We start from the raw sequence: 26,752 nt of genomic DNA on the forward strand, positions 1-26,752 counted from the left end.
TCCCCTGGGAGGGAGGGACAGCCCTGCAGCTGGTTGATTCTGGAGTTTCCAGCTCTCACTCATCTCAGGGCATGAGCACAGCCTCCCACACCCTCTGCTGCCTGCTCCCAACAGCCTGCTGAGAGCAATAACCACTCCTGGCAGGAGGCAGCGGGGATGTTGTGATTAATCATTTACCTCTCAGCCCATATCAAACCCTGCCTGCTGCAGGCTCGGAAGGATCTGCCTCTGCGGGACCTGCAGGTACCCAGATAAGCCGGGATGAACGGGGGGACTTTGCCCTTCTGCGGTATCTTTAGTGCCCTAATTCCTGCATTATTTATAAACAAGGTTTTGCTGGGCCTTTGAAGTGTGTCTGTCTTGCAGGAAGTGCAGGGTGCACAGGGCTGAGCTGGGAGGCAGGGCGCAGACTCCTGCAAACCCATGACAGCAATTTGTGTCCGGCGTTTTCGGGGCACCCACGTGTCTGTGCCTCTGCAGCTCTCCTGTTTCCTCCTCCCTCGCTTTCCCTGCGGGATGCCGCACCCGGGGCATTCCCTGGGCAGCCAGCTCCTCAATTAAAAACGCTAATTAATTAATTAGCCCTCTCAGCTGACCCCCACCCCCAGGCACACCCCGAGGGCATCACCCACGGCCACATCTGAGAGGGCCCAGGAGGAAGAGAAGATGAGGACAGGAGCTCAGGGGCTGGCACAGGGAGCAGAGCCCCCCGTGCCCTCACCCCGAGCCCCACGGACCCACCTGAGATGTGGAAGGCGTGGTCCTGCTGCCCCGGGCCCTGCCCGGCCCCCAGCTCCCGCACCTGCAGCTCCTGCAGCGGCAGCAGCCCCTGGGAGGGAAGGACAGGGGGTCACTGGGGGCTCCAGCCTGCAGCAGTCCCCTGCCCCAGCCAGGAACACCTGCACATCCCACGGGGCTTTTACTGTGTATCTTCATATTCCACTTTTTTTTTACCTTTATATACCTTCCTATTCCACTTTTTTTTTACCTTTATATACCTTCCTATTCCACTTTTTTTTTACCTTTATATACCTTCACATTCCACATTTTTTTTACTATAGATCTTCATATTCCAAATTTTTTTTACCTTTATACACCTTTCTATTCCACAGTTTTTTTTAACCTTTATATATCTTCATATTCCAGAGGGTTTTTTACCTTTATATACCTTTCTGTTCCACATTTTTTTTACCTTTATATACCTTCATATTCCACATTTTTTTAACCTTTATATACCTTCATATTCCACATTTTTTTACCTTTATATACCTTCATATTCCACATTTTTTTGACCTTTATATACCTTCATATTCCACTTTTTTTTACTATATACCTTCATATTCCACTTTTTTTTTTTACCTTTATACACCTTTCTATTCCACAGGGGTTTTTTAAACCCTTATATACTTTCATATTCCACAGGATTTTTTTTTCTCTTTCCACTTTAAACCTCAGCAAAACAGCGGTGATGTAACAGGAGAGAGGCAGAGAATGGGGCTGGCCCTAAAGTCTGCCCAGATCCCAGGCCCAGTTCAGATTCCCAAAGCCCAAAGGTGACAGCTCTGTCCTCTCCCCTCTGGGCTCCCTAAACACCCTTCACAAAAGATGCTAATGGCTCTGATGCCTCGGGGCACATCAATTCCTTGTTAATTCCCCCACAATTAATAAACTCTGTTTCTAAAGGAGCCAGGAGGGTTTGAGATGTTGTTTTTCTCCTGACATGGGAATTTCCAGTTGAAGGCTGCCTTGGAGACGACTGGAGAGGTTTTGCTGGTGTTTTACATCAACCTCAAGCCACCTAAAGGCTAATGAATCATTTCTTAGAGGAACTAATTTGACAATCACCTCCCAAACATGCTCGGTTTTAGCTCCTCGGTTGTGTGGAGGAAGAGAACATCCAGGGGCTGCTGTTCCACAGCCGTGGTGCAGAGCAGTTCAGTCATTATTTGCAGCTCCCCAGCACCACCAGGTTAAAAGATTCATGAGTGGTTTGCCAGCAGAGCTCCCGAGGCTCAGCTTGCTCTGCCCCCTTCTCCCAGAGAATAATTAAAGTTGGAAAAGCCCATCCTGCAGATGGAGAACTCCCCCTGGGGCGTTTGGGGGTCCCCAAGGCTCAGCTCCCTGTGCTCAGCACAAAGGTGGCTCCAGGCCACCTCTCACCTGCTCCTGGGCTGCTCCACCCCTGGCCCAGGTGACCCTGAGCTGCTCTGGGGACAGGCTTGGGGACAAAACTCCCTTTTGGGGTTTGGCATCACTGGGAAAGGGACCTGGGGACATCTCCAGGGGTTTGTCTGCCCGGTGCCCACAGAGCCCAAAGCCCAGCCTGCCCAGGTGAGCCCTACCTGGTAGGTGAGGCCGTTGGGAGCCGTGGACTGGAAGTACAGGTAGGACTGGAACAGCTCCAGGAAGCAGCTGTTGACCTCCTGCAGAAGGGACAGCTTTGGGGTCATCCCAGGACACCTCTGGGGTTATCCCAGGACACCTCTGGGGTTATCCCAGGACACCTCCCAGCCTCCCTCTGCATCCCAGGCACGGAAAAGCCTCACACCTGTGCTGGTGGAAGCGCCCCAGGTGCCCACAGGGACGGGAGCAGGTGGGCAGTGCCCAGGGAATTCTCCACGATCCCAGAATCACCCTTCCCACAGAAATCCCCACACAGAGGAGCCTCAGGTTTACCTGGCAGTGCTGGAACTTAAACTTGACCTTGGAGTAATAAATCATTTTGCCCAAATTCCTGACCACCGTTTTCCTTCGGCCCTTCTTGAACAGGCTGGGGAACCTCTGGTCCAGGTTTTCCTTCTGGTTTTCCTGCTTCTGAATAATCTGCACCAAGGTCACAGGGAAAAGCAGATCAGAGTGGTGGCAGAGCCATTCCCAGAACATCTTCCCAGCAGGGATTCCTGGGCAGGTGCCCAGCACGGGCTGTTTGTTGTTGGTCTCCTTGCCAACGTGGGGCCGGGGCTCGGCCGCTGCTGGGAGCCCATGAGGAGATCCTGACCTAAAGCTGGGGCTTCTGGGCTGGAAAAGAGCGGGGCCACAGGCACATTTCACTTTCAGGGTGCCCCAGCTCCACAGGAACACCCACCCAGCGCGCCCTGAGCGTGCCTTCCGCAGGGCAGAGTGGGAAGGTTTCCTCTGCTCTGATTCCACCTGGTCCCGCAGCTCCCCCAGCTCGGATCCCGCTCGGATCCCTCTCTTTCTCTGGGTCCTGGGTGCCAGGCAGCTTTGGGGCAAAGCCCCACAGCCACAAGGCAGATTTTTCCTGCAGAAAGCCTGGAAAAGCTGCAGGAAGCACCACAGGAGAGGAGGCAGCACTCAGGGCTGGGGGCTTCCCCGATTTCCTGGTTCTGTGGGAATTTTTCCTTCTGTGCAGGAGCACAACCCCACAGCCCTGACTGCTCCCCACCTGGGGGATAAAACCCTTCCTGCTGTTTTCCTGGGAAGAGCCCTGGGTGTCCCTGGGAGGAGGGAAGGGCTGCACCCTGAGCCCTGATCCCCTCAGCCCCACACCCGCCGGCACTTGAGCTCTGCTGGGCACATCCAGACCCTGGGAATTCATCCCAGGCATAAACTGGGTGGGCCAGGGGAGGTTTGCAGCGGTTCCCTGGGGTCCTGCAGGGCCGGTGACAGCCCCAGCCCGTCCCCATTCCCGCTGTGCCCGTTCCTGACCCCGTTCCTGACCCCGTTCCTGATCCTGCTGGACAGCTGCGGGTGCCCGTGATGGATGAGGATGAGGAAGCACAGCACGGACAGCCAGCGTCCTGCAGGGCCCCTCTGGGACTCAGCCCTGCTCCAGACAGCCTGGGGAACTGGCAATGGGCTGGGGAAATGGGAATGGGGCTGGGGAACCGGGAATGGGGCTGGGGATGGGGCTGGGGAACCAGGAATGGGGCTGGGAATGGGGCTGGGGAACCGGGAATGGGGCTGGGGAACCGGGAATGGGGCTGGGGAACCGGGAATGGGGCTGGGGAACCGGGAATGGGGCTGGGAATGGGGCTGGGGAACTGGGAATGGGGCTGGGAATGGGGCTGGGGAACGGGGAATGGGGCTGGGGAACTGGGAATGGGGCTGGGGAACTGGGAATGGGGCTGGGGAACTGGGAATGGGGCTGGGAATGGGGCTGGGGAACGGGGAATGGGGCTGGGGAACTGGGAATGGAGCTGGGGAACTGGGAATGGGGCTGGGGAACCGGGAATGGGGCTGGGGAACTGGGAATGGGACTGGGGAACCGGGAATGGGGCTGGGAATGGGGCTGGGGAACGGGGAATGGGGCTGGGAATGGGACTGGGGAACTGGGAATGGGGCTGGGGAACTGGGAATGAGGCTGGGAATGGGGCTGGGGAATGGGGAATGGGGCTGGGGAACTGGGAATGGAGCTGGGGAACTGGGAATGGAGCTAGGGAACTGGCAATGAGGCTGGGAATGGGGCTGGGGAACGGGGAATGGGGCTGGGGAACTGGGAATGGAGCTAGGGAACTGGGAATGGAGCCAAAAGTGGTCAGGACCCTTTCACCTGCAGAGCACGGGGCTCCTTCCAGGGCCTCGCTGAATTTGGTTGCTGTTTTTAGGACATGAGTTAACCCTCTCCTGCTGCAATCCTCCCCCCAGTTTCCCAGCTATGGAACAGAACTTAGGGAACACACTGCGTGCCCAGTAAAGGCCTCCCTGGGGCAGCTCAGCGTAGGAAAAATGGAATTTGTGTCACAAAAGCAGAGCAAAGAGCAGCTGGTCACGGGTACAGCAATAACAAAACACAGGATAAGGGCAGCAGCAGCAGCACCTGGGAGTGGGGAGAGGGTGAAGTGATAAAATCATGGGCATGGAGATAAGGAGCAGCACAAGCCACCAGCTGCTGGGGCACTGCTGCTGCTGGGGACGTGGCTGCCAAATTTCCCAGGAATGGAGAAGGCACTGAGAAGGAAAAGCAGTCTGGGAGCTGGGAACGCAGCAGCAGCGTTGGGGAAGAGCTTCCAGAGGGATCCTCCCGCAGGCAGGAGGGAGAGGGGGAGCCTGCCCAGCCCCTGGTGTGGCCAGGAACAAAGGGAGCATTTCCCTCACCCCAGCGAGCCTGGGAGGGGCAGCGAGCCCGAGGAGAGGATGCAGTGGCTGAGCACAGGAGCAGCTCCCAGCCCGTGGAAAAACAGGGTCACAGCCCCAAAATCGGCTGCCCTGGCGGCTCCCACACCGTGGAGGGTGCCTCAGCCAGAGCTGAAGGGGCCTGGCATTTTCCCTGCCTCTGGAATCCTCCCCAGCCCGGGCGGCGTGCCCTCCCCCAGCCCCATCCCGGCCGTTCCCGTTATCCCGGCGCTCCCCGGCCCTCGCCAGCCTGGTTCCTCCCGAGCTGCGAGTGCCCTGACATGTTCTCATCCTACAGGTAGAACGGGTTACTCATTAACCGCGCTGGCCCCTGCAGCCCCCGAGCCCCGCGGTGAATCAGCGGCAGGAAGAGCTCAGCTGGCAGCAGGAGCCCCGGGGCTGCTCTTCCATGGGAAAAACACCAAACCAGAGGCTCTGGGGCACATCCTCCCCCCGGCTGTCACTGTGGGAATCGGGGCAGGGGCTGCTGGGGGTGCCAGGGATGTTGCCTGGCCCCGTCCCAGGTGCCTGTCCCGGGCAGGAGCGGGCGATGCCATCTCCTCCGAGGCTGCCCTGTGCTGGCAGCTCCGCTCCGAGCCAGCCCTGCAGCTGCTGCTGCGGCCAAAAACGCAGCAGGGGGAGAGGGGCAAAGCCCAGGCGTCCTCCAGGCCACACAGGGAGCTTGTGGCTGAGCCCAGAGTTTGCACCCCCGCTGCCCCAGGCGAGGGCAAAGGCTGAAAACCGGCTCCACCCTCCTTCCTTCCATCCCCGGAGAGATCCCACACTCCCTGGGGTTCCCAGGTGAGCATCTCCCGGTGACCTCTGCCAGGATTCCTTCTTCAGGATCCACCAACTCTGACAGCTCGTCCTGCTTCCCCAGGGAAGAATCCAGGATCCATCTGGGGCCTGGGTTTTGCTGCCTGATCCCCTTGGATCCAGCTGATTCCCGCAGGGAGCCTTCCCTGCAGTTCCCTCTGCTGCGCCTCAGTTTCCCCTTCCCCACATGGACACCCAGGCCCAAATGCTCCCCGAATTCCTCCCAGCAGGACCCCCCAAGCCCTCGGGGGCTGCTGGCTCCCCCCTGCTTTCCCCTGGGAGCGGGGCCATGTGGCCACAAGGCTGGGCCGTGCCCGGGGCAGCCCTGCCCTTCCTGATTCCCTTCCCAGGCTCCTGCTAATCCGCTCCTGCTCCGTCTCACTGCGGCGTGGGAATGAATCACCCCACCTGCCAAAGCTCGCTCGGCGCTTCCCTTCCCTCCCCGGCGACCCAGAAACAAAAGAGCCCGAGGGAAGGTGCGGGGGAGATGTCCCCGTGTCCCCGCGGGGCTCCCAGGTGAGCCACGTCCCCTCCACGCCTGCACGGGAGGGGCTCATCCCTTCCTGGCATCTCCTGGGACTGAGCTGCTGCAGCCCCCAGACCCAAACCCAGCGTCCTCCCCGGGTGCTGTGCTGGGGTGGGTGGGAATAAAGCCCTGGAGCAGCGGGGAGGGGGTTGGAGGTGCTGGAACTTGCCTTGGCCGGAATGTACTGCAGGATTTTGTCCGTGGTCGTGTCTCTCTCCTGGCCTCCATCGAGCCCAAAGAAGCTGGGTAGCTTTTTCTTGCCGTTTTGTCTACAGAAAAGGAAAAAAAAAACCAAAACACATATGAAAACACAGACCCAGGCTGAGGCATGGTGAGTCCTGCCCAGAAATAAGGAAGCCAGGGCACCAAGCAAGCAATTTGTCACGGGCCTTCGAGTCATCCCAGCCCAGGCAGGGATGACAAAGCCTGGGAGCCCTGAAAAGAGACTTTGCTGCGTTTGTTGGGGTTTCTCTGCTTTTTTACAGCTTTTTGCTTTTACAGCCCAATGATCAGCTTGGCTCAGCTGTGCCCCAAAATCTGCACAGGGCCTGGATGTTCCGTGGCAGCACACAGAGACCAAACCCAGCTCCTGCAGAGCCCCTGCAGCGGGGATGGACCCTCACGGCAGATACTCACAGAGAGGGCTCATTTCTGCCTGGGTGCCTTCCCTCCCCCTTCCCTCCCACTCCCAGTTTCTCCTTGTGTGCACACCAGTCCCAAGCAGCCACTGGTGCTGCTGGGAAGTGCTGGGACTTCCTCAGATTGCAGCAGAAAACCGGGATAATCCCCACGAGCGTGGGAAGCTGGGAGTCAGTGGGACAGGAGGAGCTCTGGGGCTTGGCTGCTCCACCACAGCGCCCTGGGGTGAGACCCCCAGAGCCCAGATACCCCAAGAGAGTCCCCCTCTTTTACCCCAGACTCCCCAAGGGATCCCCTCTCTTTTACCCTAAATTCCCTGAGGAATCCCCTCTCTTTTACCCCAAACTCCCTGAGGAATCCCCTCTCTTTTACCCCAAATTCCCTGAGGGATCCCCTCTCTTTTACCCCAAACCCCCCAAGATATCCCCTCTCTTTTACCCACAGGAACTCCTCAGGCTCCTACAGGTTTGTCCCTGATTTCTGGCACCACGGGGGACAGTTCAGGGTCTCCTTCCAATCAGACACCCCTCAGCCTGGCAGAGTTTAGGGGTTTTTGGCACAGACAGGTTCACGAGGAATCACCTGGCTCCCTCCAGAGCTCTTTCCCAGCTCTGGCCGTGCCCATGGGAGCAGTGGCAGAGCTGGGAAGCTGCAGTGCATTCCCTGGCTGTCCCTATTTTGGGACAGCCACCCACAGCCGCGGTACCTGAGCCTGCCCTGGCCAGCCCAGCACTCAGATCCCCAAAGGATTTCACAGACATTTTCTACTGCTCCTCCTTTGGCTGTGCAAACACAAATCCTACGGCGGGGCGCTGGGATTTGGGGCTTTCTCCCTAAAGCCCAGGGAGCGGGGATGTTGTTTTCTCACAACAGCACCACAACTGTGACTAAGAAAGTGCAAACAGGGAGTATCAGGTGCTCCGCAGCCTGTCCCGCCGGGGAAAGCTTAATTACCCAAACGAAAATTAACTCGGCGCCGCTTCTCCCGTTCCCTGCCGGCTGAGAATTCCATCCCAGGCGCTCGGGGCGAGCCGCTCCCGGCACCCCCAAACCCACCGGGAATAGGAGATCCCCGCCGGGAGGGAGAGATCCCGCAGGAGACCCAGCCCCGCTGCCCCATCCCCGGGCCGGAGGGGGTTACTCACTCCTTCTTCAGCGAGGGTTTCCTTCGGAAGGAGCTCCTGAAGCCGCCGGGAGCCTGCGGGACGCAGGCGATGTTCCCCATGCCGGCAGCGCTCTGCGACCGCCGCGGGACCGCTCCCGGCCCCGGGACTGACTCGAGTGGGTGTGAGCGGAGCCCGGAGCCGGTCCTGCCTCTCGCTCCCGCCCCGCGGGCTGGGAGGGGCGGGCCGGTACCTGTTCCTGGGAACCCGCCCGGGCCACCGGCGGCACGGGGCCGCGGCCGGCGGAAACCCATCCCGGAGTGTTCTCCCGTAGGGATTCGGCCCAGAAACCCATCCCGGAGCGTTCCCCAGTAGGGATTCGGCCCAGAAAACCATCCCGGAGCGTTCCCCCGAAATGAATTCAGCTCAGAAACCCATCCCGGAGCATTCTCCCGAAAGGGATTCGGTCCATAAACCCATCCCGGAGCGTTCCCCAGAAGGGATTCGGCCCAGAAACCCGTCCCGGAGCGTTCCCCCGAAATGAATTCAGCTCAGAAACCCATCCCGGAGCGTTCTCCCGAAATTAATTCGGCCCAGAAACCCATCCCGGGTGTTCTCCCGAAAGGAATTGGGCCCAGAAACCCATCCCGGAACATTTTCCCAAAAGGAATTCGGCCGATTAACCCACGCCGGAACATTTTCCCAAAAGGAATTCGGCCGATTAACCCACCCCGGAACATTTTCCCAAATGGAATTCGGCCGGAGCGTTTTCCCAAATGGAATTCGGCCGATTAACCCATCCCGGAACATTTTCCCAAATGGAATTCGGCCGATTAACCCATCCCGGAGCATTTTCCCAAATGGAATTCGGCCGATTAACCCATCCCGGAGCGTTCTCCCGAAATGCATTCAGCTCAGAAACCCATCCTGGAGTGTTCTCCCAAGAGGAATTCGGCCGATTAACCCATCCCGGAGCCTTTTCCCAAATGGAATTCGGCCGGAGCGTTTTCCCAAACGGAATCCGGCCGCACAGGCGGAGATAAGGATGCAGTTGATAAAGTTGGCGGTTGTTGTTTAAGCATTAACAAAAATCCCCGGGGCTGAAGGGTTCCAAAGGGCTCCCCCTTCCCGGTGGGGTTGAAGATATAAAAATAAACGGGAAAAAAGATCAAACGGGACACTAACCAAAATCTAGGAACGGTGGGAAATGGGAGCAAAGAGCAAAAGGAGATGTGCATGAGCAGCAAAAAGAGAAGAAATGCTTTAAAAGGAACTAAACTGAAGATTTCTGATCGTGCTGTGAGTGCCTCACTGCATGGAAATATAGACAATAAAAATGAGAAGTTAATGACAAAAGGTAAATGCAGACTCAATATTTCTGTGATGGAAAAACCCCCCAGGAATGACAGGCATAGGAAATGAGAAACCCTTTTTATTTTCAGCTGGCTGCTAAGAAGTAAACACAAAATGAATGCTCTGGATCAAAATATAGAGAGAATTCACATCAGAAAGTTTGAGAGAGCTGAACACAAAGGGCTTGAGTCACTGTTGCAATTCAGTCTTGCAGGACCACGGAATTTGCAAAGAAGTTGCATAATTTAGCAGGGATATCAGTGTTTCCATGGGTAAAAAACCACCCCGGTAATTATGGGGTTGCCACTTGACAGAAGTTCCTGGGAAAATGATGTAACAGCTGTGAGGGAGTTGGATTAACTTTGAGAGTGACAGGAGGAGAATATGATTAATACAAATCAGCACGAGGCTGTGGAAATCAGATCTTGTCAAAACAAACTCAATTGATGGCATGTTCGAAAAAAATCAGATTTAGTGAAAGCAGCGATGTAAGAAACACCGTAAAGGATGTGGTGTGACAAACCTACAGGCTGTTTTAGGAGGTTTTCCTGGAGAATCTGTTGGGATCAAGCTGGGGTTGATAGACACACTCCCGTTTGTGTTTTGCCCTTGCAAAATATTCCCCCAAAAGGGATTGCACGGTCAGGCCCCGCTCGCCAGGAGAGAGCAGCTGAGAACGGATGTGCCATAAAATTTCTCCCCATTTTTGACCTTTAAAAGCTGCTCCTTTTTTTTTATTTTTTTTAAAAAGCTGCCCCCTCCCTTGTGTCCGGAATCCATTAACCCTTCCCGGCCCAGCCCAGCACCAGGACACCCCTCCGGAGGGCCCCCACCACAAATTCCACGATTTTCACGGCAGGGGCTGCTCTCTGCTCCCTGCACAGCTGGGGAACAGCAGCCCAGCACCTCCTGGCCGGGATCAGACACTGCAGCAAACAGCCCCGGCTGTGTTCTGGCCACAACAGCGCGATTCCTCCTCGGGTCCGTGGCTAACACGCTCAGGCCGTGACCACAAACGTGCTGTTCCTGCAGCTGGTGCTAAATAAAACCTCCCGGCCCAGAGCAGGGGCAGCTCTGCTGCTGTCACAGGTCCTGGCTGCTCGCTGGGACAGCAGTGACACCAGCAGGGCTGGCAGGGCCAGGTGGCACTGGCGCCATCAGGGGCTGACCTGGAACAGGGGCTGGGCAGAGTGGGAGGAATAAAGTGGGTTTTAAAGTAAATAAAGGAAGCTGAAGGCGAGACAGAGTTAAAGGAAAGAAAATGTCTTTATTGTACACGTTGGCTTCTATTGCTTGTATCCCCTCCCCAGCCCCATGTAGTGCAAAAAATTCAGAGAAACAGAGTTCCACATAAATAAAGTCAGATAAGTTACAGAGAAATCAAAGTGACAACGCTTGGACATGGATCTGGACCAGGTGTGCCCAGCAGAGAGGCTGAGGGAGCCTCTGCCCCCAGACCAGGGCAGGGGCTCCTGCCTGGCCCCGCTGGGAAAAACCCCAGAGCCCGGAGCCCCCTGGCTTGGGGATGCTCCTCTGCTGGGAACGCAGACAAGGAACACCTCGGGTGAGACACCACGGACTAAAACTGGCAGGGAAGCCACACAGAGTTGTTCTCCTCCCCTCAGACAGGGTTGCTACGCACGGACAGACAGACACAGACAGGCGTCCCCCCCGAGCTCTCCTCCTCCTCCTCCTCGGCGGGGGACGTGCAGCACCGGGAGCAATCCCACCCTGGCACCTGCCAGGGCAGGAGCTGACACCTCGTGTCCACACAGTGTGGGTCAGGGAGCTGGGGACCCCCAGAAGGTGCTGGGGGATTGTTTTGCCCTTTCCTGCATAGTTTGGGCAGCAGGGACAGGAGGCTCCCTGCTGGCCGGGTGCCCGTGGGTCAGGCTGGGTGGGATATTGCTGGGGACCCAGCCAGGGGACACAGGGGTCACTCTGCCCCTGTCCCCGCTCCTCAGGGAGCAGGACAGCAGCACACAGGATTTGCAGAGTGGCAGAGCCGAAGATTCCAAGAGGCCAAGGGCACGTGGCACCAAAATTCTCCTCAGCCGCTGCATTTCTCACTTCCCCCAGGTCCTGCTCCCAAGGCACAGCTCCCTCTGCCCTCTGCAGCAGCCCCAGCTGGAGCAGGGGCTGAGCCACTGCCCCTGTTTGAAACCAGCCCTGTTTCCCTCTCAGCAGCTCCAGCCACTGCCCCTGTTTGAAACCAGCCCCGTTTCCCTCTCAGCAGCTCCAGCCACTGCCCCTGTTTGAAACCAGCCCCGTTTCCCTCTCAGCAGCTCCTGCACTGCAGCTCCTGGCTGGGCTCCACTCTCCCTTCACTCCTGACTCCTCCTGAGCTCCTCAGCACCTCGGGCCAAGCCCAGCCCCAGCCCCTTCTGCCTCTCCACGGGGCTTTTGGGCTGATCCTCCTCCAAAGGGGGCCCTGGAGCCACAGACACCTTGATGTGAGCCCAGCAGGAGAGGGAAATCCCTTTGCTGGCTACAGGAATGGGATGGAAAGGGTTGAGAGCTCCCTTGGGTGGAGGCACATGCACGAAACAGAGCAGATTTCACTGGTTTTATCCGTTTTTGAACAAAGCAGATTGCTCTGACCTTCCTGGGGCAGCCCACACGGAGCAGGAGACAACTGCAGAGCCTGGACACTCACAGGGAAACAGGAGAGCTGCTGAGCTGGGACAGGCTGGGCAGGGAGAAGGGGACAAAAAGAGGATTTGGAGCCTGTTCCAAAAGCCAAAAGGGGCTCCTCAGCCTGAGAAGCTCAGAGTGTCCTGGGGGAGAGGCTGGAGGGGGAGCAGCCCTGGTCTCCAGAAGCTGCTGGGAATTCCAGGTGTACAATGTCAGGCACTGTGAGTGGGCTCGTGAAGGAGGCCAGGGGGCTTGGAAAACCGGCAGGCACCTGTCTGGGGGAAACCAGACTGCCAGGAAAAGGATCTGAAATCGGGGAGTACCTGTCTCCTTTTAAACTCCTCTTTCGGAAGAGTTTAAAAAGCAGAAATCTCTTGCTACTTGAAAATTCACGCCCACAAGTACCACAGGAGTGAAATCTGAGCTCTGTGAGTGAGAACTGGGGAGTAGGGGGGGAAAAAAGGAGCAAGGAATGAGTTCCAGACAGTTGGACCATATTTCCAATGCTACATTTGAACAATGCTACATTTGAGGTACCAGCGGTTGAGTCGTTCCTCTGTGGCGTGGAGAGCACCTGATCTGTGCCTCAGCTCACGGCTCACACACAGAGCACACCCTGAAAACACCACAGCACGGGAGCCCTGGCTCTAGGACAGGCCTTACAGAGCTAATTTATCCAAGCTTTAGTTCATTAAAGTGGTGGTTTAATTGCCAGGGAGTCGCTAATTGGAAACGGTCCCTCCTGCGCTGCTTTTGGCATCTCACACGTGCACACACCCACCCCTCCAGAGAGAACGTCCAGGGCACAGGAATCATCTCCTCAGCAAATGAGAAAAGGAACTGCATCCCTTCTGCTGCCTCGAGAATAGCAGGGCAGTGTAAAAAAGAAAGGGATATGAAGTCGTATTAGCGTTCAAATAAAAAAGGCAAATAAAAAATTAATACCCAAAAAAGTAATGCCAGGCAATCCTTCCCGTTTGGAAGGCTGGACCGTTCTTTTTCCAAGAACTGCTTCCTTTCCACAAACCCAGAATCTGCTCTGCAGAGAGGGGAACAGCAAACAGGCCGGGCCATTCCCAGAGCGTCCCAGTCTTGGAACCTGGGCCAGGACGGCAGCGACGCCACCGCGGTCCCTGCGGCCGCCTGCCGGGCCCGAGCCACGCTCAGCGGGGATCCCAGAGGGTCAGGGACCCTCCCCATCCCGCAGGGCTGTGCCCGGGCTGGGCTTCTTCTCTCGGTGTGGTTAAGGCATCAAAGAGACACCCTCGGAGGGGGCAGCGGCCCCGGAGCCCGGAGCAGCGCGCGGGCTCGGGCTGAGTGTGGCTACAGTGACATTCGGGGGGGGTCACACCCGGCCGTGTCCCCCGGGACCCCCGCAGGGCTGGCAGAGCACGGCGACCCCACAAGCAGCGATGGTTCGGGGTCCCCCTTGCCCAGAGGAGCGTTTGGGGGGCGCTGGATGAGTCTGGCCGGAGGGAGAGCCCCCTCTGCTCGCCCTCCAGGAGGGGCCAGCCCTGGAGCCCATCTGGTGTCCCCAGAGCGGGGAGAGCCCCCCGGGAGGGCTGGGCTGGGCTGGGGTCCGTGCTCCCCGCTCAGAGCGAGCGGGTGTCGCCGCTGTCCCCCGGGGCCGAGGCACGGCCGGGCCGGCTGTCAAAGGCTGGTGGAGGACACCGAGAGGGTGGGCGAGGAGGGCGGGGGGAAGTTGAGCAGCTCCAGCACGGCCACCCCCACGCTGCTGCGGCGGGTGAACATGCAGGAGGCGGCCACCCACTTGTTGGTGCGGGGGTTGTACTTCTCGATGGAGTTCAGGCTGGAGCTGCCGTCGTTGCCGCCCACGGCGTAGAGCCAGCCGTCCATGGCCACCAGGTCGTGGGTGCTCCTGGAAGGACCGAGCACAGGGGTGAGGCTGGGAGGTGTGGGGGGAGCTCAGCACAGCGGGGACCTGCCCAGAGCTCTGGCACCCCACAGACACCCCGTGGAAACGGACTGTTGGGCACAAACAGGCAGAGCACAGCACAGAGGCACAGATCTTCCCCTGCTCTCCGACACTCTCATCCAAACCTCATCAAATACCAAACCCTCTGAGCCTAAAATCCTCGGACTTGCAAGCCTTGATTCCTCCCACAGCCCAGCAGCATCTCTGTGGGCTCAGCCAGCTCAACCCCTGGCTCTTTACGGCCACACAAACTGCTGAGGATAAATCCCTCTGCAGAGCATCCCTGCCGTGCCCTCCTGGCTGTCCCTCCAATCCCTCTGAGCACAGCAGCAGTGTGCTGAGCCAGCCACAAACCCTAAACCCCGTGATGTGCCTGTGTTTTATGGCACAGCAAGGTGGGATCCCCGCTCCTGCTGCAGCAGCTGAGGCTCCAGAGGGGCACAGCCCCTTACCTGCGGATGTTCATGGGGGCCACGCTCTCCCAGGTGTTGGATTTGGGGTTGTAGCGCTCCACGGAGTTAAGGCAGCTGGTGCCATCATTGCCACCAGCCACGTAGAGCATCCCCTCGAGCACGGCCACGCCCGCGCTGCTCCGGCGGCTCAGCATGTTGGCAATGGGGCTCCAGGTGTTGATCTGGGGACAGGGAACCCATCAGCCACCCCACACATCCCTGCCAGGCCAGCCCTGTCCTGGCCACTGCCATGAAAACGCTTCTGGGGGACCTCACTTCGTTCCTCCCCGCTGCTGCCAGGAGGAATCTCAGCTGCCTGGCTCAGAGGGCACGGCAGCAGCTGGCAGGAGCCATCCCAGGGGCACACAGGTCCCCATGCCAGGCCACCAGTTGTGCCCCAGCTGAATGCCAGCCCAGCCCTGGGGACTGAGCCGTATCTATTTCCAATCCCTGTGAGTGCAGCTGGGGCTTTGCAGCTCGTGAGAAGCCTGCAGGACCTTCTCTTTGATCTTTCTGCAGTGGCCGACCCTGCTGCAGCAGAGCTGTGTCCCGGGGCACAACACGTGTCCCCAGCCTGCCACACTCCCCGCTCACCAGGCTGGGTGTGCAGCCAGCAGGAGCTCAGCTGGGAGCTGGGAACAGCTCAGGGCAAAGCCAGGATCCCTGCTGCCCACAGAGCCACGGGGCCAGGGGCTGTTCTGGGGGCCAAAACTTCCCAGAGAGCTCTGACAGAGCAGCCGTGGATCAGTCTGCTCAGGATTGCACCCTGGATGCTCTGTCCCTGCTGATCCCCCTCCATCTCCCAGCCATGCACGGTGGGTTAAGGCCTTCCTGAGGAGGGGGGAAGCACAGGAGTCACCCAAATCTCCCCCATTTACCTGGGGCTCGTACTTCTCCACCGTGGCTAAGTGCGATGAGCTGTCGTAGCCCCCGACTGCATAGAGGTTGCCTTCTGCAAAGACAGAGGCACAGGCATGAGCTAAAGACACGTCCCTGACCCAGGACAGCCACTCAGAATGTCACAGGTGCCACTCTGGGGTTGCCCACACAGCTCCAGGCTGAACCTCCCCACAGGTAGGGGAACTCAGAATGTCACAGGTGCCACTCTGGGGGTGCCCACACAGGTCCAGGCTGAGCTCCCCTGCCCCAGGCAGCTCCTCCCAGCACAGCCAGCCCAGCTCCCTCCCCTTCCAGCAGCAGCGCTGTGAAATATTCATCAGGCAGCTCTCCCTGCTGCTGCTGCTGCTGCTCCTTGACCTCCTCCTCACGGTGCTCCCCGCCGGAGCCCCGGGGTATTTTTAGCAGAGGAGGCTGGAGCAGGGGAATGCCAGGATCGGCTGTGGCAGGCTCAGAAGGAGATGGGGATGGAGGGGAGGGGAGATCTGAGTCAGCAGCAGGGCTGAAGGCAGAGAGCAGAGCAGGGGACAGGCTCAGCGGGGCCGCTGGGCCAGGTGGGAAGCATCCCCAGGGAGAGGCAGCTCCTGCTGGGATGAGAGTGGGGCTGGGATTATCGCTGGAAGGATTGTCCTGCTTCCACAGTGAAGGACTCATCAGGCTGTCCCTCCCTCTCCAGGCACAGGGGATCATCCACTGGCAGCCCCTTGCTCCAAACTAGAAGGGAAAAGTTTGCGGATCCCCTCAGGAGCCGCCTGATGCGCGATGAACCCCAGGTGCCAGGGAGAAGGGCAGAGGCAGGGAGCACCCCAGGGCATGGCAGAGGGGGCAGGGACTGGAGCAGAGCAGCAAAAGGAGCCCTCAGCAGCGCAGGGCAGCCTGCCCAGGACCCCCCAGCAGCACCCACCTAGCGTGGCCACGCGCACGTAGCGCCTCCGGGTGCTCATGGCAGCGATGGAGGTCCAGGTGCCCGTCAGGGGGTCGTACCTCTCTGCACTGCAGGGACACAGGGACGAAAGGTGGGATGCTGGAAGAGCCCAGGTGAAAGCTCTCGGACATGGGGCAGCTCCCAAGGGAGCTGGGATAGACAGGGGAAATGGAGGAGGAGCTGACATGGGCTGGGTTCTGTTGGGGCTACAAAGTGGGGTTTTCTCCCGCTGGAAGAAGGAGCTGAGTTGCAAAACATCTCCTCAAGGGTCAGGAGCAGGGCTCCCAGCTCAGGGACAGTGTCTCAGGAGCAGGGAGGGCTGGAGCCAGGCAATCCCTACCTGTTGAGGCACGAGGCCCCGTCGTAGCCGCCAGCAGCGTAGAGGAGCCCATGGAGGGCTGCCACCCCCAGGCAGCTCCTCCTGGTGCCCATGGACACCTCGGGCTGCCAGGAGTTGGTGACGGGGTCGTAGGACTCCACCGTGGCCAGGTCAGAGGTCCCATCGTAGCTGCAGGGACAGAAGGGGAGAAGAGGCTGCTCAGAGAAGCTGCGGCTGCCCCCGGATCCCTGGAAGTGTCCAAGCCGGACGGGGTTTGGAGCAAACCGGGATAGTGGAAGGCGTGATGGGTGGGACGAGATGAGCTTTGAGGCTCCAAACCAGCCTGGCATTCTAAGGGAAACAGGGAGGAACGCCTGAGGGGCATCTCCCACACATCCCTGCCAGCTCACTTCTGCGGGGTCAGTCTGCGGGGTCAGACTGTGGGGTCAGTCCTGCTCTGGCCCCTTTTGGGGACACCTCCCTTCGTTCCTCCCCTCTCTCCCAGGGCTGCCAGGAGGAATCTCAGCCCCGCAGCAGCAGCAGCTGGCAGGAGCACCCCAGGGGCACAGAGCCCCCCGTGTGCAAGGAAGGGCCCTTTCCAACCCCCCAGCCCCCAGCCCACGCTGCCCCCCGTGCCCCCTTACCCGCCCACGGCGTAGAGCTTGTTGCCGATGGCCGCGACGCCGACGCGGGCGCGGCGCGTGGACATGGAGGCCACCATGTGCCAGCGGTCCGTGCGCGTGTCGTACGCCTCGCAGTCGCCGTGGATGGCAAACAGGCTCCCGCCACCTGCCCAGGGAACACTGGAATTCAGGGCTGGACTGCCAGGAGCCCGGCCAGGGGGATCAGGGACGCTGGCACAGAGCCCCAGCCCCCTGCGCCTTTGACTCTGACCCATGGAGCACATAACCAACCTTATATGAAGGTCTGCCAGCCATGACAGTTTGAGTAGAAGGATAGTGAATTTATCACGGGGTGAAAAATGGATTTTTGGGGTTTGTAGGATGGGGGTTCAGGGGGCAGGATGGAGGAATCTGGGCGTGTCCAGCCTTTCTCCTTCTCCCTCTTGGTCTCCACCTTCTGCTGAGATGGTGGCACTTGTGGATTGGTTTAGAGTGGAAGCTCACTGTCTGACACAGGTGATAGGGATTTGTCACCAACACGTTTTATGAAAAATCCTTTCCTTAGGATTTGTCCTCCTGAGAAGCTGAGAGGCCTCAGGAACAAAATGCAAACAGTGATTGTCTGCTGCTGTGGGATGCAGCAGGTGGGTCTGGGATTGGGCTCATGTGGTTGTTTCTAATTAATGGCCAAGCACAGTCCGGCTGTCCAGACTGTCTCGGTCAGTCTGAACCTTTGTTATTCATTCCTTTTCTATTCTCACCCAGCCTTCTGATGAAATCCTTCCTTCTATTCTCTTAGTATAGCTTTTCATATAATATATATCATAAAATAATAGACCAAGCCTTCTGAAACATGGAGTCAGAGGCATCATTCTCTCTCCCCTTCATCGGGGTCATCGTTGATTTACAATAGGTATTGGGAAGTTATTGTAAATATTGTACACGTAGTTTTTAGTGTAAAAAGATAACACTGCCCTGAGTGCCTCTGACTGTCCTGCTGAGCAGACCTCGTCAGGTCAGGAGAAAGAATTTTATAGACAAGGAACAATAAACCACCTTGAGAGCAAGAACTGAAGAGTTCTGACTCCTTTGGGCGCCGGGCTGGGAACAGAGACTTTGTGACACACCTGGGGGTGACTTTGAGCAGCTGGAGCGCCAGGAGGTGAGGGGAGCAAACAGAGCCCAAACCCCCCGGGATGGGGCAGGGGTTTGGGGCAGGGGTTTGGAGCAGGGATTTGGGGTGGCAGGGATTTGAAGCAGGGGTTTGGGGCAGGGTTTTGGGGGTGGCAGGGTTCTGAGGCAGGGTTTTGGGGCAGCAGACCCTTACCCACGGCGAAGAGCACGGTGCTGGCGCCCTCGCAGCGCCGCGGCCGCGTGCGGCTGTTGCCCAGCACCCCTCTCTGCTCGGGCATCAGGTGGTACTTGAGCGCCTCGATGAGCAGGTCCTTGCACTCCGAGTGGTGCCGCACCAGCAGCTCCGTGTCCACGTTGCTCATCAGGAAATCCCGGCTCAGCAGGGGCAGCCGCACACACTTCATCAGCTGGGGGGCGGCAGGGCAGCCTTGGGACGGGGCGTGGGGCAGGGCAGGGGGACTGAGAGGGGCAAACTCGGGGAGAAACTGTGCTCAGGGTGAGGCACGGGGGCTGCCCCGTCCCTGGAAGTGCTCAAGGACAGCTGGAGCAGCCTGGGAGAGTGGAAGGTATCCCTGGCCATGGCAGGGGGTGGAATGAGATGGGATTTCAGGTCCCTTCCAACCTGGACTGGAAGTGGTAGGACAGGGACCTGCTGCTCAGAGACCTGCCCTGCTCAGGGACCTGCCCTGTCCTGCAGCCTCCTCCAGCCATGTGCCCACCCACCCCAGGCACTCGGAGATGGTGGGCACAACCAGCCCCTTCCCAGCACTCTCACCTCTTTCCCAGCCCCTCTCCCCTTTTCCCAGCACTCCCTCCTGCTTCCCATCTCTCTCATCCCCTTCCCATCTCTCTCAGCCCCTTCCCATCTCTCTCAGCCCCTTCCCAGCACACTCTCAGCCCCTTCCCAGCACACTCTCAGCCCATCCCATCTCTCTCAGCCCCTTCCCATCTCTCTCAGCCCCTATCCATCACTCTCAGCCCCTTCCCATCTCTCTCAGCCCCTTCCCAGCTCTCTCAGCCCCTTCCCATCTCTCTCAGCCCCTTCCCATCTCTCTCAGCCCCTTCCCAGCCCGCTCACCCTGGGCACGTGCTGTCTCCTGCTGTCCACGTCGTGTTTGACCCAGCTGAGCACAGCCCTGTACACCTCCTCCTCCGAGGGCACGTTGAGGCTGTCGCTGGAAATGAGGTCCAGCACCTGCAGGGCGGGGTGGGGAGGGCAGTGCTGATGGTGTGGACTGGGAGGAAAGGAGACATTCCCAGCTCCCAGCACAGTGGAACAGCAGTGCCAGAGGCCATGCTCTGCCTCCTGGACATGCTGGGGGTTCCAAAGAGCAACTGGGTGCCCCAGAAGCAGCAGGTGCAGCTTTGTGGGGACATCTCTGACCATCCTCCCTGGCTCTTCTTTTCCCCCCACTGTTGCTGAGGCTGCTGCAGTGCCTGACAATTCTCCCTGGTGTCACTGGCAGCAGCAGCAGGGAGATGACACCGCTGGCATTTGTCCCTTCCATATTTCCTGGGACAGACCCAGCAGCCCTGGCTGCTCCCAGAACTGTCCCTTCCCCTGCCCAGGGCTGCAGAGCTGCAGCAGGGGGAGGTGTGGAGCCTCCCCTCATTGTCAGCTCCCATCGCCCCAGGGATGGGTGATGGAGGTGTCTGATCCTGATCCACACAGGCTGGTGATGCAGAGCAGGGACTGGGAATTGCCCTGCCCCGGGAGATGAGCCAGGGCCACACTGGCACCACATGATGACCAGCAAGAAACATTGGCTGAGCTGATTTAAACACCCCAGCCCCATGCCCAGGGCAGCCAGCACCCCCTCCCTGGGCTGTGCTCCCCGAGCCAGGGCAGCGTGCTCAGAGCTCACGTGGCAAGCACCAGTGACCAAAATGACCTCCTGTCCTACCCTCCTCTCCTCTCCCTGTTTCCCATGGGATTCAGCCTGCTGGCAGAGCTCTTCCCACAGCCTGAAGAGAGTGGGGCCAAAGCCCAGAACCTGGCTACACCCCCTGCCAAACCCCCTCCCCTCAGTGCACATCCCTCAGGCTGTTCCCTGGCAGACAGAGCAGGACAAGCCGTGCTGCACCCCGACCTGCACACTGCCAGCAGGGCCTCACCTGTTTTAGGGGCAGCAGCATGAACTCCTCTGTCTTGGACACCTCCACGAAGTGCTGGAGGACGTACTTGTGGGCAGACTTGAGGAGGTCGCTGCAGGAGTGGGTGTCAGCAAAGCCCCGGATGCCCAGGCAGTTGGAGGGGTCCAGCTGGCTGAGCAGGAACTTGCAGCAAGCGTCCCTCACACCATTGAGCTGAAGCAGGCTGGCAGCAGGAAGAAGGGTCTGGCACAGTGGAAAAGAATGGGGCAAAAGGGAGTTCCCAGGGCAAGGAAACGATTTTCGCCCTCGTCCCAGTGCGAGGCACGAGCAGAGCAGGTTTGGTGAGCACCTCCAGGCACAGAAGCACAGAAAGGACAGAGCAGTCCTGGTTTCTAAGGTGAAGAACAGCTGGGAAGGACACCTGTGACACCCCCCAGGGCCAGGAGAGCGGCAGGTGCTCAGGAACAGGGCTGGGGACTGCACAGAGCTTGGAGGAGCCACCTCGGGCAAGGGCAGCAGCTGAACTCCCCGGGCACTGCCAGACCCAGCTGCCAGCACAGGCACAGCTGGCAGCGCTGAGCAGGAGAGAGAGGAGTCCCCAGGAGGCAGAGGTGGCACAGAAGAGCTTTGTGGGGATGTGGGGAACAGCTCCTACCTGCACATTCCCCTCTCCCACCACGATCTCGGCCGTGTAGGCGTACTGCACCAGCTGCTCCAGCGCCTGCGGGTCGATGTCGTGCAGCGTCACATGCGTCTGTCGGCTCTCACTCATCTCATCTGGGGCAAGGGACACCCAAAATGAACAAACCCCCCCAGCAGGGCTGTTCTCCCACAGGAGGATGCGTGGAACGAGCTGCATCCACCTCTGCACCCCAGCCCAGGGAGGGTTTCTGGGTCCCCAGGGGAATGGGTACCAGGACTGGGATCCTGGGCAGGGAGGGACACCAGGATCATGGGCAGGGAGGCACACCAGGATCCTGGGCAGGGAGAGACACCAGGATCCTGTGCAGGAAGGGACACCAGGATTCCCTGCAGGGAGGGACACCAGGATCCTGTGCAGGAAGGGACACCAGGATCGTGGGCAGAAAGGGACACCAGGATCGTGGGCAGGAAGGGACACCAGGATCCTGGACAGGGGGCTGAGGGCAAAGGGAGTCATGGAAGGGAGTGAAATGAAGGATTTAACCATGCACAGAATGAGCTGCAGCCACCTCCACACCACAGCCCAGGGAGGTTTTCTGCCCAGCTCTAGGGAATGGGGGTCAGGACAGGAGAAAGGGCACCAGGATCCCTGTGCAGGCAGCTGTGGGCAAAGGGAATCAGGGAAGGGAGGGGAATGGAGGATTTAACCATGCCTGGAACAAGTGGTTTGTTTCTGGAAGGTTTCCTGCCCAGCTCTAGGGATTGGGGGCCAGGATCCTGTGCAGGAGGGGGACACCCAGATCCTGCACACGGGCAAAGGGACGCAGGGAAGGCAGTGAAATGAGGAATATTCCTGCTCTCACCCACAAAAATGACACACGAGAGGGCAGGGCAGCGAGAACGGGGAGGGCATTCGGAGAGGGGAGAGACTGGGAGAGGGGAGAGCTGCCAGCCTGTCCCTGGGGAAGAGAGGACTCTACTTGCTTGTGAACATGGCGTGGAAGTAGGGGCTGCAGGAGGCCAGCACCACCTTGTGGGCCTTGATCTCCTTGGTGGCCACGTGCAGGACGATGTCGCAGAGCAGCCCGCGCTGCCGCATGCGGTTCATGCACACGAAGGCGTCGTGGTAGTGGCGCTTGGAGTTGTGGGAGATGCTGTGCCCGTCGCGGTTCAGCAGCTGCACCGGCCCCTCCATGGCCGCGGCGGGCACCGCGGGCGGCAGCGCGCTCCCGCCGCCTCTGCCGGGCAAAGAAAGGGTTAACCTCCAGAGGGGGAACGGGGGATTGATAAATGGGCTGCAAAGGGGTCAGCTGGGCAGGGCAAGAGCCTGGCTGAGGACACGCACAAGGGGGACACGAGGGGGACACGAGGGGGACACGAGGGGGACACAAGGGGGACACAAGGGGGACACAGGGGGGACACAAGGGGGACACAAGGGGGACACAAAATGGACCACAACAAGATGGACACAAGATGGGCACAAGACAGACCCAAGGTGGATCCAAGGTGGGCACAAGGGGGACACAAGGTGGATCCAAGGTGGACACAAGGGGGACACAAGGGGGACACAAGGGGGACACAAAATGGACACAGGGTGGACACAAGATGGACACAGGGTGGACACAAAATGGACCACAACAAGATGGACACAAGGTGGACACAAGGTGGACACGAGGTGGACACGAGGTGGACACAAGATGGACCCAAGGTGGACACAAGATGGACACAAGATGGACACAAGACAGACCCAAAATGGACCCAAGATGGACCCAAGGTAGACCCAAAATCGACCCAAGGTGGACCCAACATGGATACAAGGTGGACCCAAGGTGGACCCAAGGTGGATCCAAGATGCAACCAAGGTAGACCCAAGATGGACACAAGGTGGACACAAGGCGGACCCAAAATGGACCCAAAATGGACCCAAGACAGACGCCAAGTGGACCCGAGATGGACCCAAGACAGATCCAAGGTGGACCCGAGGTGACCCAACATGGACCCAACATGGATCCAAGACAGATGACCAGTCATGAGTTTTCACACTTTTATAAGTTTTGGTCCAAATCCCTATTGGGGTTCATTGTCCAATTCCAGCTGTGGGTGATGCACTCCCACCCTCCCAGTTTGCCCCCCTGCTGTTTGCACTTTTGGGGCCTGGAACTGCAGGGATGTCCTTGGTTCTGGCTGGAAAAGGATTGTTTTGTGCCACTGAGCTGTGAGGAGAGCCTGCTGACACTTTATGTGAGGCTCAGAGTCACACACCAATGCAGCACGGAACGTGGACAATACGAAAGCTGAATTTAAGGCATCAATCCAGGCTTTAGCCCTGGGTGATCCCTGCAGGAGCCACCACAGCTCGAGCACCCTGTGCTGACAGCTCTGACCAGCCCCTGCTGGGGAAATGTCATCTGGGTCAAACAAAGAGGGGAAATTCAGGTTCAATGTGGGGAAGGAATTCTGCTTCAATATGGGGAAGGAATTCAGGGGGGGCCCTGGAATGGATTTTCCAGAGAAGCCACGGCTGCCCCTGGATCCCAGGCCGGGCTGGATGCAGCTCAGAGCCCCCTGGGATGCTGGAAGGTTCCCTGCCCACGGAACCAGATGACTTTCACACTCCCTTCCAACCCAACCCATTCTGTGCTTCTAGGAAAACAAACCCTGCCTGATCAAGGAACATTTATTCACGCAGAGATTTCCTCCCCCTGCTGCTGTTCGCATCCAGGCCTTTGGCTGCCTCTGAGCCGGCAGCACAGGAGCTGGGGGGCGAGGAGGGATGGCTGAGCAGCAGGAGGAAGGAGGGAGAGGCAGCAGCAGGGAGGAAGCAGCGAGAACCCGACCCGAGCATCCCCGCGGCGAGAGGATCCCCTCGGCCCCCGCTGCTGCACACCTCCGCACCAGCCCTGCCGAGCCTAAAAATAGCGAAAACAGCAACCCAGCGCTGCTCAGCCGGGGCTGCAGCCCGCTCCTGCCTTTTTAAGGAGCAGTTGTAGCACGTACGGGAGTCTGGGGGAGGATGAGAGGATGAATAAACGCGTTTATTCACTGGGGAGAAGCCTGCGGTGCCCTGTGCTGCTGGCATCACCCGGGCGCTGCGGGGTCCCCGCTCCCTCTGGCAGAGGCAGGGACAGCAGGATGTCACCGTGCCCCCGGCAGCAGGGAAGAGCCCGGGAGTGGGGTCCTGTCCTCCCACATCCCATTTTGGGAGGCTGCAGCATCCCCAGGATGCCCCATTTCCAAATTGCCATCTGCGGGCTGAGATGCCCACAGGAAGGAGGGTTTTTGTTATTCACATCCCTGCCTGGGCTCCAGAGGTCCTTCCCCAGAGCTGCCTCGGGGCAGGGAGCAGACAGACCCTCCCCACCTCTCTCCCCATGCCCAGCTGCAAGCCCCAGCGTTTTCCTGCCCTGCCCGGGCTGCTCTCTCTGTGTCCCTCCCTGCTGAGCACACTGTGCCATCAGTATTTCAGTCATGTCCCTGCTCCTCGTCCCTCCAGGGGCTGGGGTTGGGGACAGGAGCTCCCACATCTGCAGCAGCGGCAGGGCTCAGAGGGGACAGGCAGGACACAGCCGGGGAGAGGTGGCCTCGCTGCTCCTGGAGGTTTGTGAGGAAGGCTTTGGCACCCTGGGGCAGCCCCCAGAGGGCACAGCAGGCTGGGGGTGCTGCTGGAGGCTCTGGGGGGACTTCCAAAGAGCTGGAAGTGCTGGGCTCACTGCCCACCCTGCCACGAGTCACTGCGTGGCCCTGGGCAGGTGACAAGGGTGACACCGTGACCCCGTGGCCGGGAGGCAGAGCTCAGCACCCTCTCCCTGCGGTCCCCAGGGCTGTGCCACCCACCCTGAGCTGTGACACCACCACAGTGTCCCCCAGCCTGTGACACAGCCCAGCAGGACACGAGGGAGGTGCCACCGCAGCCCCTGCGCTGCCGCCGGGCTCCACGATGTCCCCAAGGCAGGGCACAGTCCTGGCAGCCTGAGCCAGCTGTGCTCGGTGTCCCCAAGGCAGGGCACAGTCCTGGCAGCCTGAGCCAGCTGTGCTCGGTGTCCCCAAGGCAGGGCACAGTCCTGGCAGCCTGAGCCACCTGTGCTCGGTGTCCCCAAGGCAGGGCACAGTCCTGGCAGCCTGAGCCAGCTGTGCTCGGGGGGCTTTTGGCTCCCTGAGGAGCTGCTCACCCTCCCAGCAGCCCCGTGGGACAGTGTCACCCTCCTGGCACGGGGCTGGGTGGAGCCCTGCAGTGGGTACAGTGCCCACTGTCCCCTCTGCAGTCCCCACTGTCCCCTCTGCAGTGCCCACTGTCCCCTCTTCAGTGCCCACTGTCCCCTCTTCAGTGCCCATTGTCCCTCTTCAGTGCCCACTGTCCCCTCTGCAGTCCCCACTGTCCCCTCCACCCCACCAGGTCCATTCCCATCAGAGCTCCTCTGCTTTAAGGGTCACAACAAAACCCACGTGGAGAAAGGGCTGGAAGAGCCCAGCGCTGCTCCCTGTGCTGAGCTCCCCGCCTGGCTGGCAGCACCAAATATTCCCAATTTCCCTGGGAAAGCCTCTTCCCAGGGAATGAGGGTCTGTGGGGTGTCACTGACGGGAACACCGCCTGCCTGCCCCATGGGACATGGCACAGCAGAGTGCAGGGCTGCAGAGGGGAAGGAAAGGAAGCACAAGCCCACTTTTGTGGGCAGCAGCAGCACTGCACGTGTCCCCACGGGAGGGGACGGATGTGCCGCCTCCCTTGGAATAACTCTGAGGTTGTGGCACAAAAAAAAAATAAAAAATAAAACAACAACAAAAAAGGAGGCGTTTGTTTGGCTTCTCTGCGCCGGAGCGTGGCCGTGCATAACAGCTCTGTTAATTAATGCAAATGATCCCTGCCCAAAGGGAGGCCTGTTCTCTCCACACAAAAAAACCATATTTTGCTGGGAGTGAAAAGGAGTGTGCTGGGCAATAAACAGGGAACAGAGCATCCTCCAGGGAGAAGTTCCCAGCCTGCCCTTTCCCCAGGAAGGCCCTGGAGAATAGCTTTTTGTTGACAGCCTGGATGGGGATTTTGTGTCTGGCAGGAGGGCTGGGAGGCAGCAGGGCCACATCCTGTGCAGCTGCTGGCACGGTGGGGACAGGGGCTCGGGGCACAGCCCCCGTGCCCTCAGGCCTGACGTGCAGCCAGCCCCAACCCACCCCCTCGGGGCGTCCCCATCCCTTTGTGCCTCCCTGCTGGAAAATCAGCTGTTTGTGCACAGCTCTGCAGCTCCACACCAGTGCTGCTCTGGGGAGGCACAAGGTGCTCAGAGGCACTGGGCTGGAGCCCAGGGTGGCACAGCAGCACAGGCAGCTCTGAGAGGTGGCACCAGGGCCCTCCAAAATGGCACAGCCAAACCCCCCCGGGATGGAGCAGGAGCTTGGATCCCTGGGGAGGGAGAGGATCCCAGTGGAGCAGCATTTTCCCATCAATAATCAGGTGCCAGGGTTGTTTGCACAGCTACAGCAGATCTGCACTGCCCTTACCCCCCAGACTCGGACATCCCAAATTATTCCCTCTTCCAGCGGGCCGATCACAGAATAAATTGCATTGCCACCCTTGCTGCTGCCTTCCCC

General features: G+C 59.3%; 2 protein-coding genes across 2 annotated transcripts in view; both read right to left on the bottom strand.

The window, feature by feature from the left end:
• Window positions 1–8,282, bottom strand: part of PLEKHN1 (pleckstrin homology domain containing N1) — a gene marked incomplete at both ends in the record, with an annotated part of 47,303 nt that extends 39,021 nt beyond the window's left edge. Inside the window, 5 exons of the mRNA XM_084220408.1 lie at window positions 742–829; window positions 2,343–2,423; window positions 2,677–2,823; window positions 6,588–6,687; window positions 8,203–8,282. Of these exons, the coding sequence (XP_084076534.1) occupies window positions 742–829; window positions 2,343–2,423; window positions 2,677–2,823; window positions 6,588–6,687; window positions 8,203–8,282 (496 nt within the window). The remainder of the gene's footprint in view (window positions 1–741; window positions 830–2,342; window positions 2,424–2,676; window positions 2,824–6,587; window positions 6,688–8,202) is intronic.
• A 5,515-nt stretch (window positions 8,283–13,797) lies between these two features.
• On the bottom strand, window positions 13,798–22,370 carry KLHL17 (kelch like family member 17; the record flags this gene model as incomplete). The annotated part of the gene is made up of 11 exons (XM_084220234.1): window positions 22,154–22,370; window positions 21,183–21,304; window positions 20,549–20,770; window positions 19,512–19,628; window positions 18,627–18,840; window positions 17,321–17,465; window positions 16,698–16,865; window positions 16,337–16,425; window positions 15,414–15,487; window positions 14,536–14,717; window positions 13,798–14,026 (listed from the first exon to the last, which is right to left on the bottom strand). The coding sequence occupies exons 1-11, from the start codon at window positions 22,362–22,364 to the stop codon at window positions 13,798–13,800; spliced, it is 1,773 nt and encodes a 590-aa protein (XP_084076360.1). The 5' UTR covers window positions 22,365–22,370.
• Window positions 22,371–26,752: the final 4,382 nt, after the last annotated feature.

This window comes from Fringilla coelebs (assembly GCF_963513975.1).
Source record: "Fringilla coelebs genome assembly, chromosome: 22".
NCBI classification, from domain to species: Eukaryota; Metazoa; Chordata; class Aves; order Passeriformes; family Fringillidae; genus Fringilla; species Fringilla coelebs.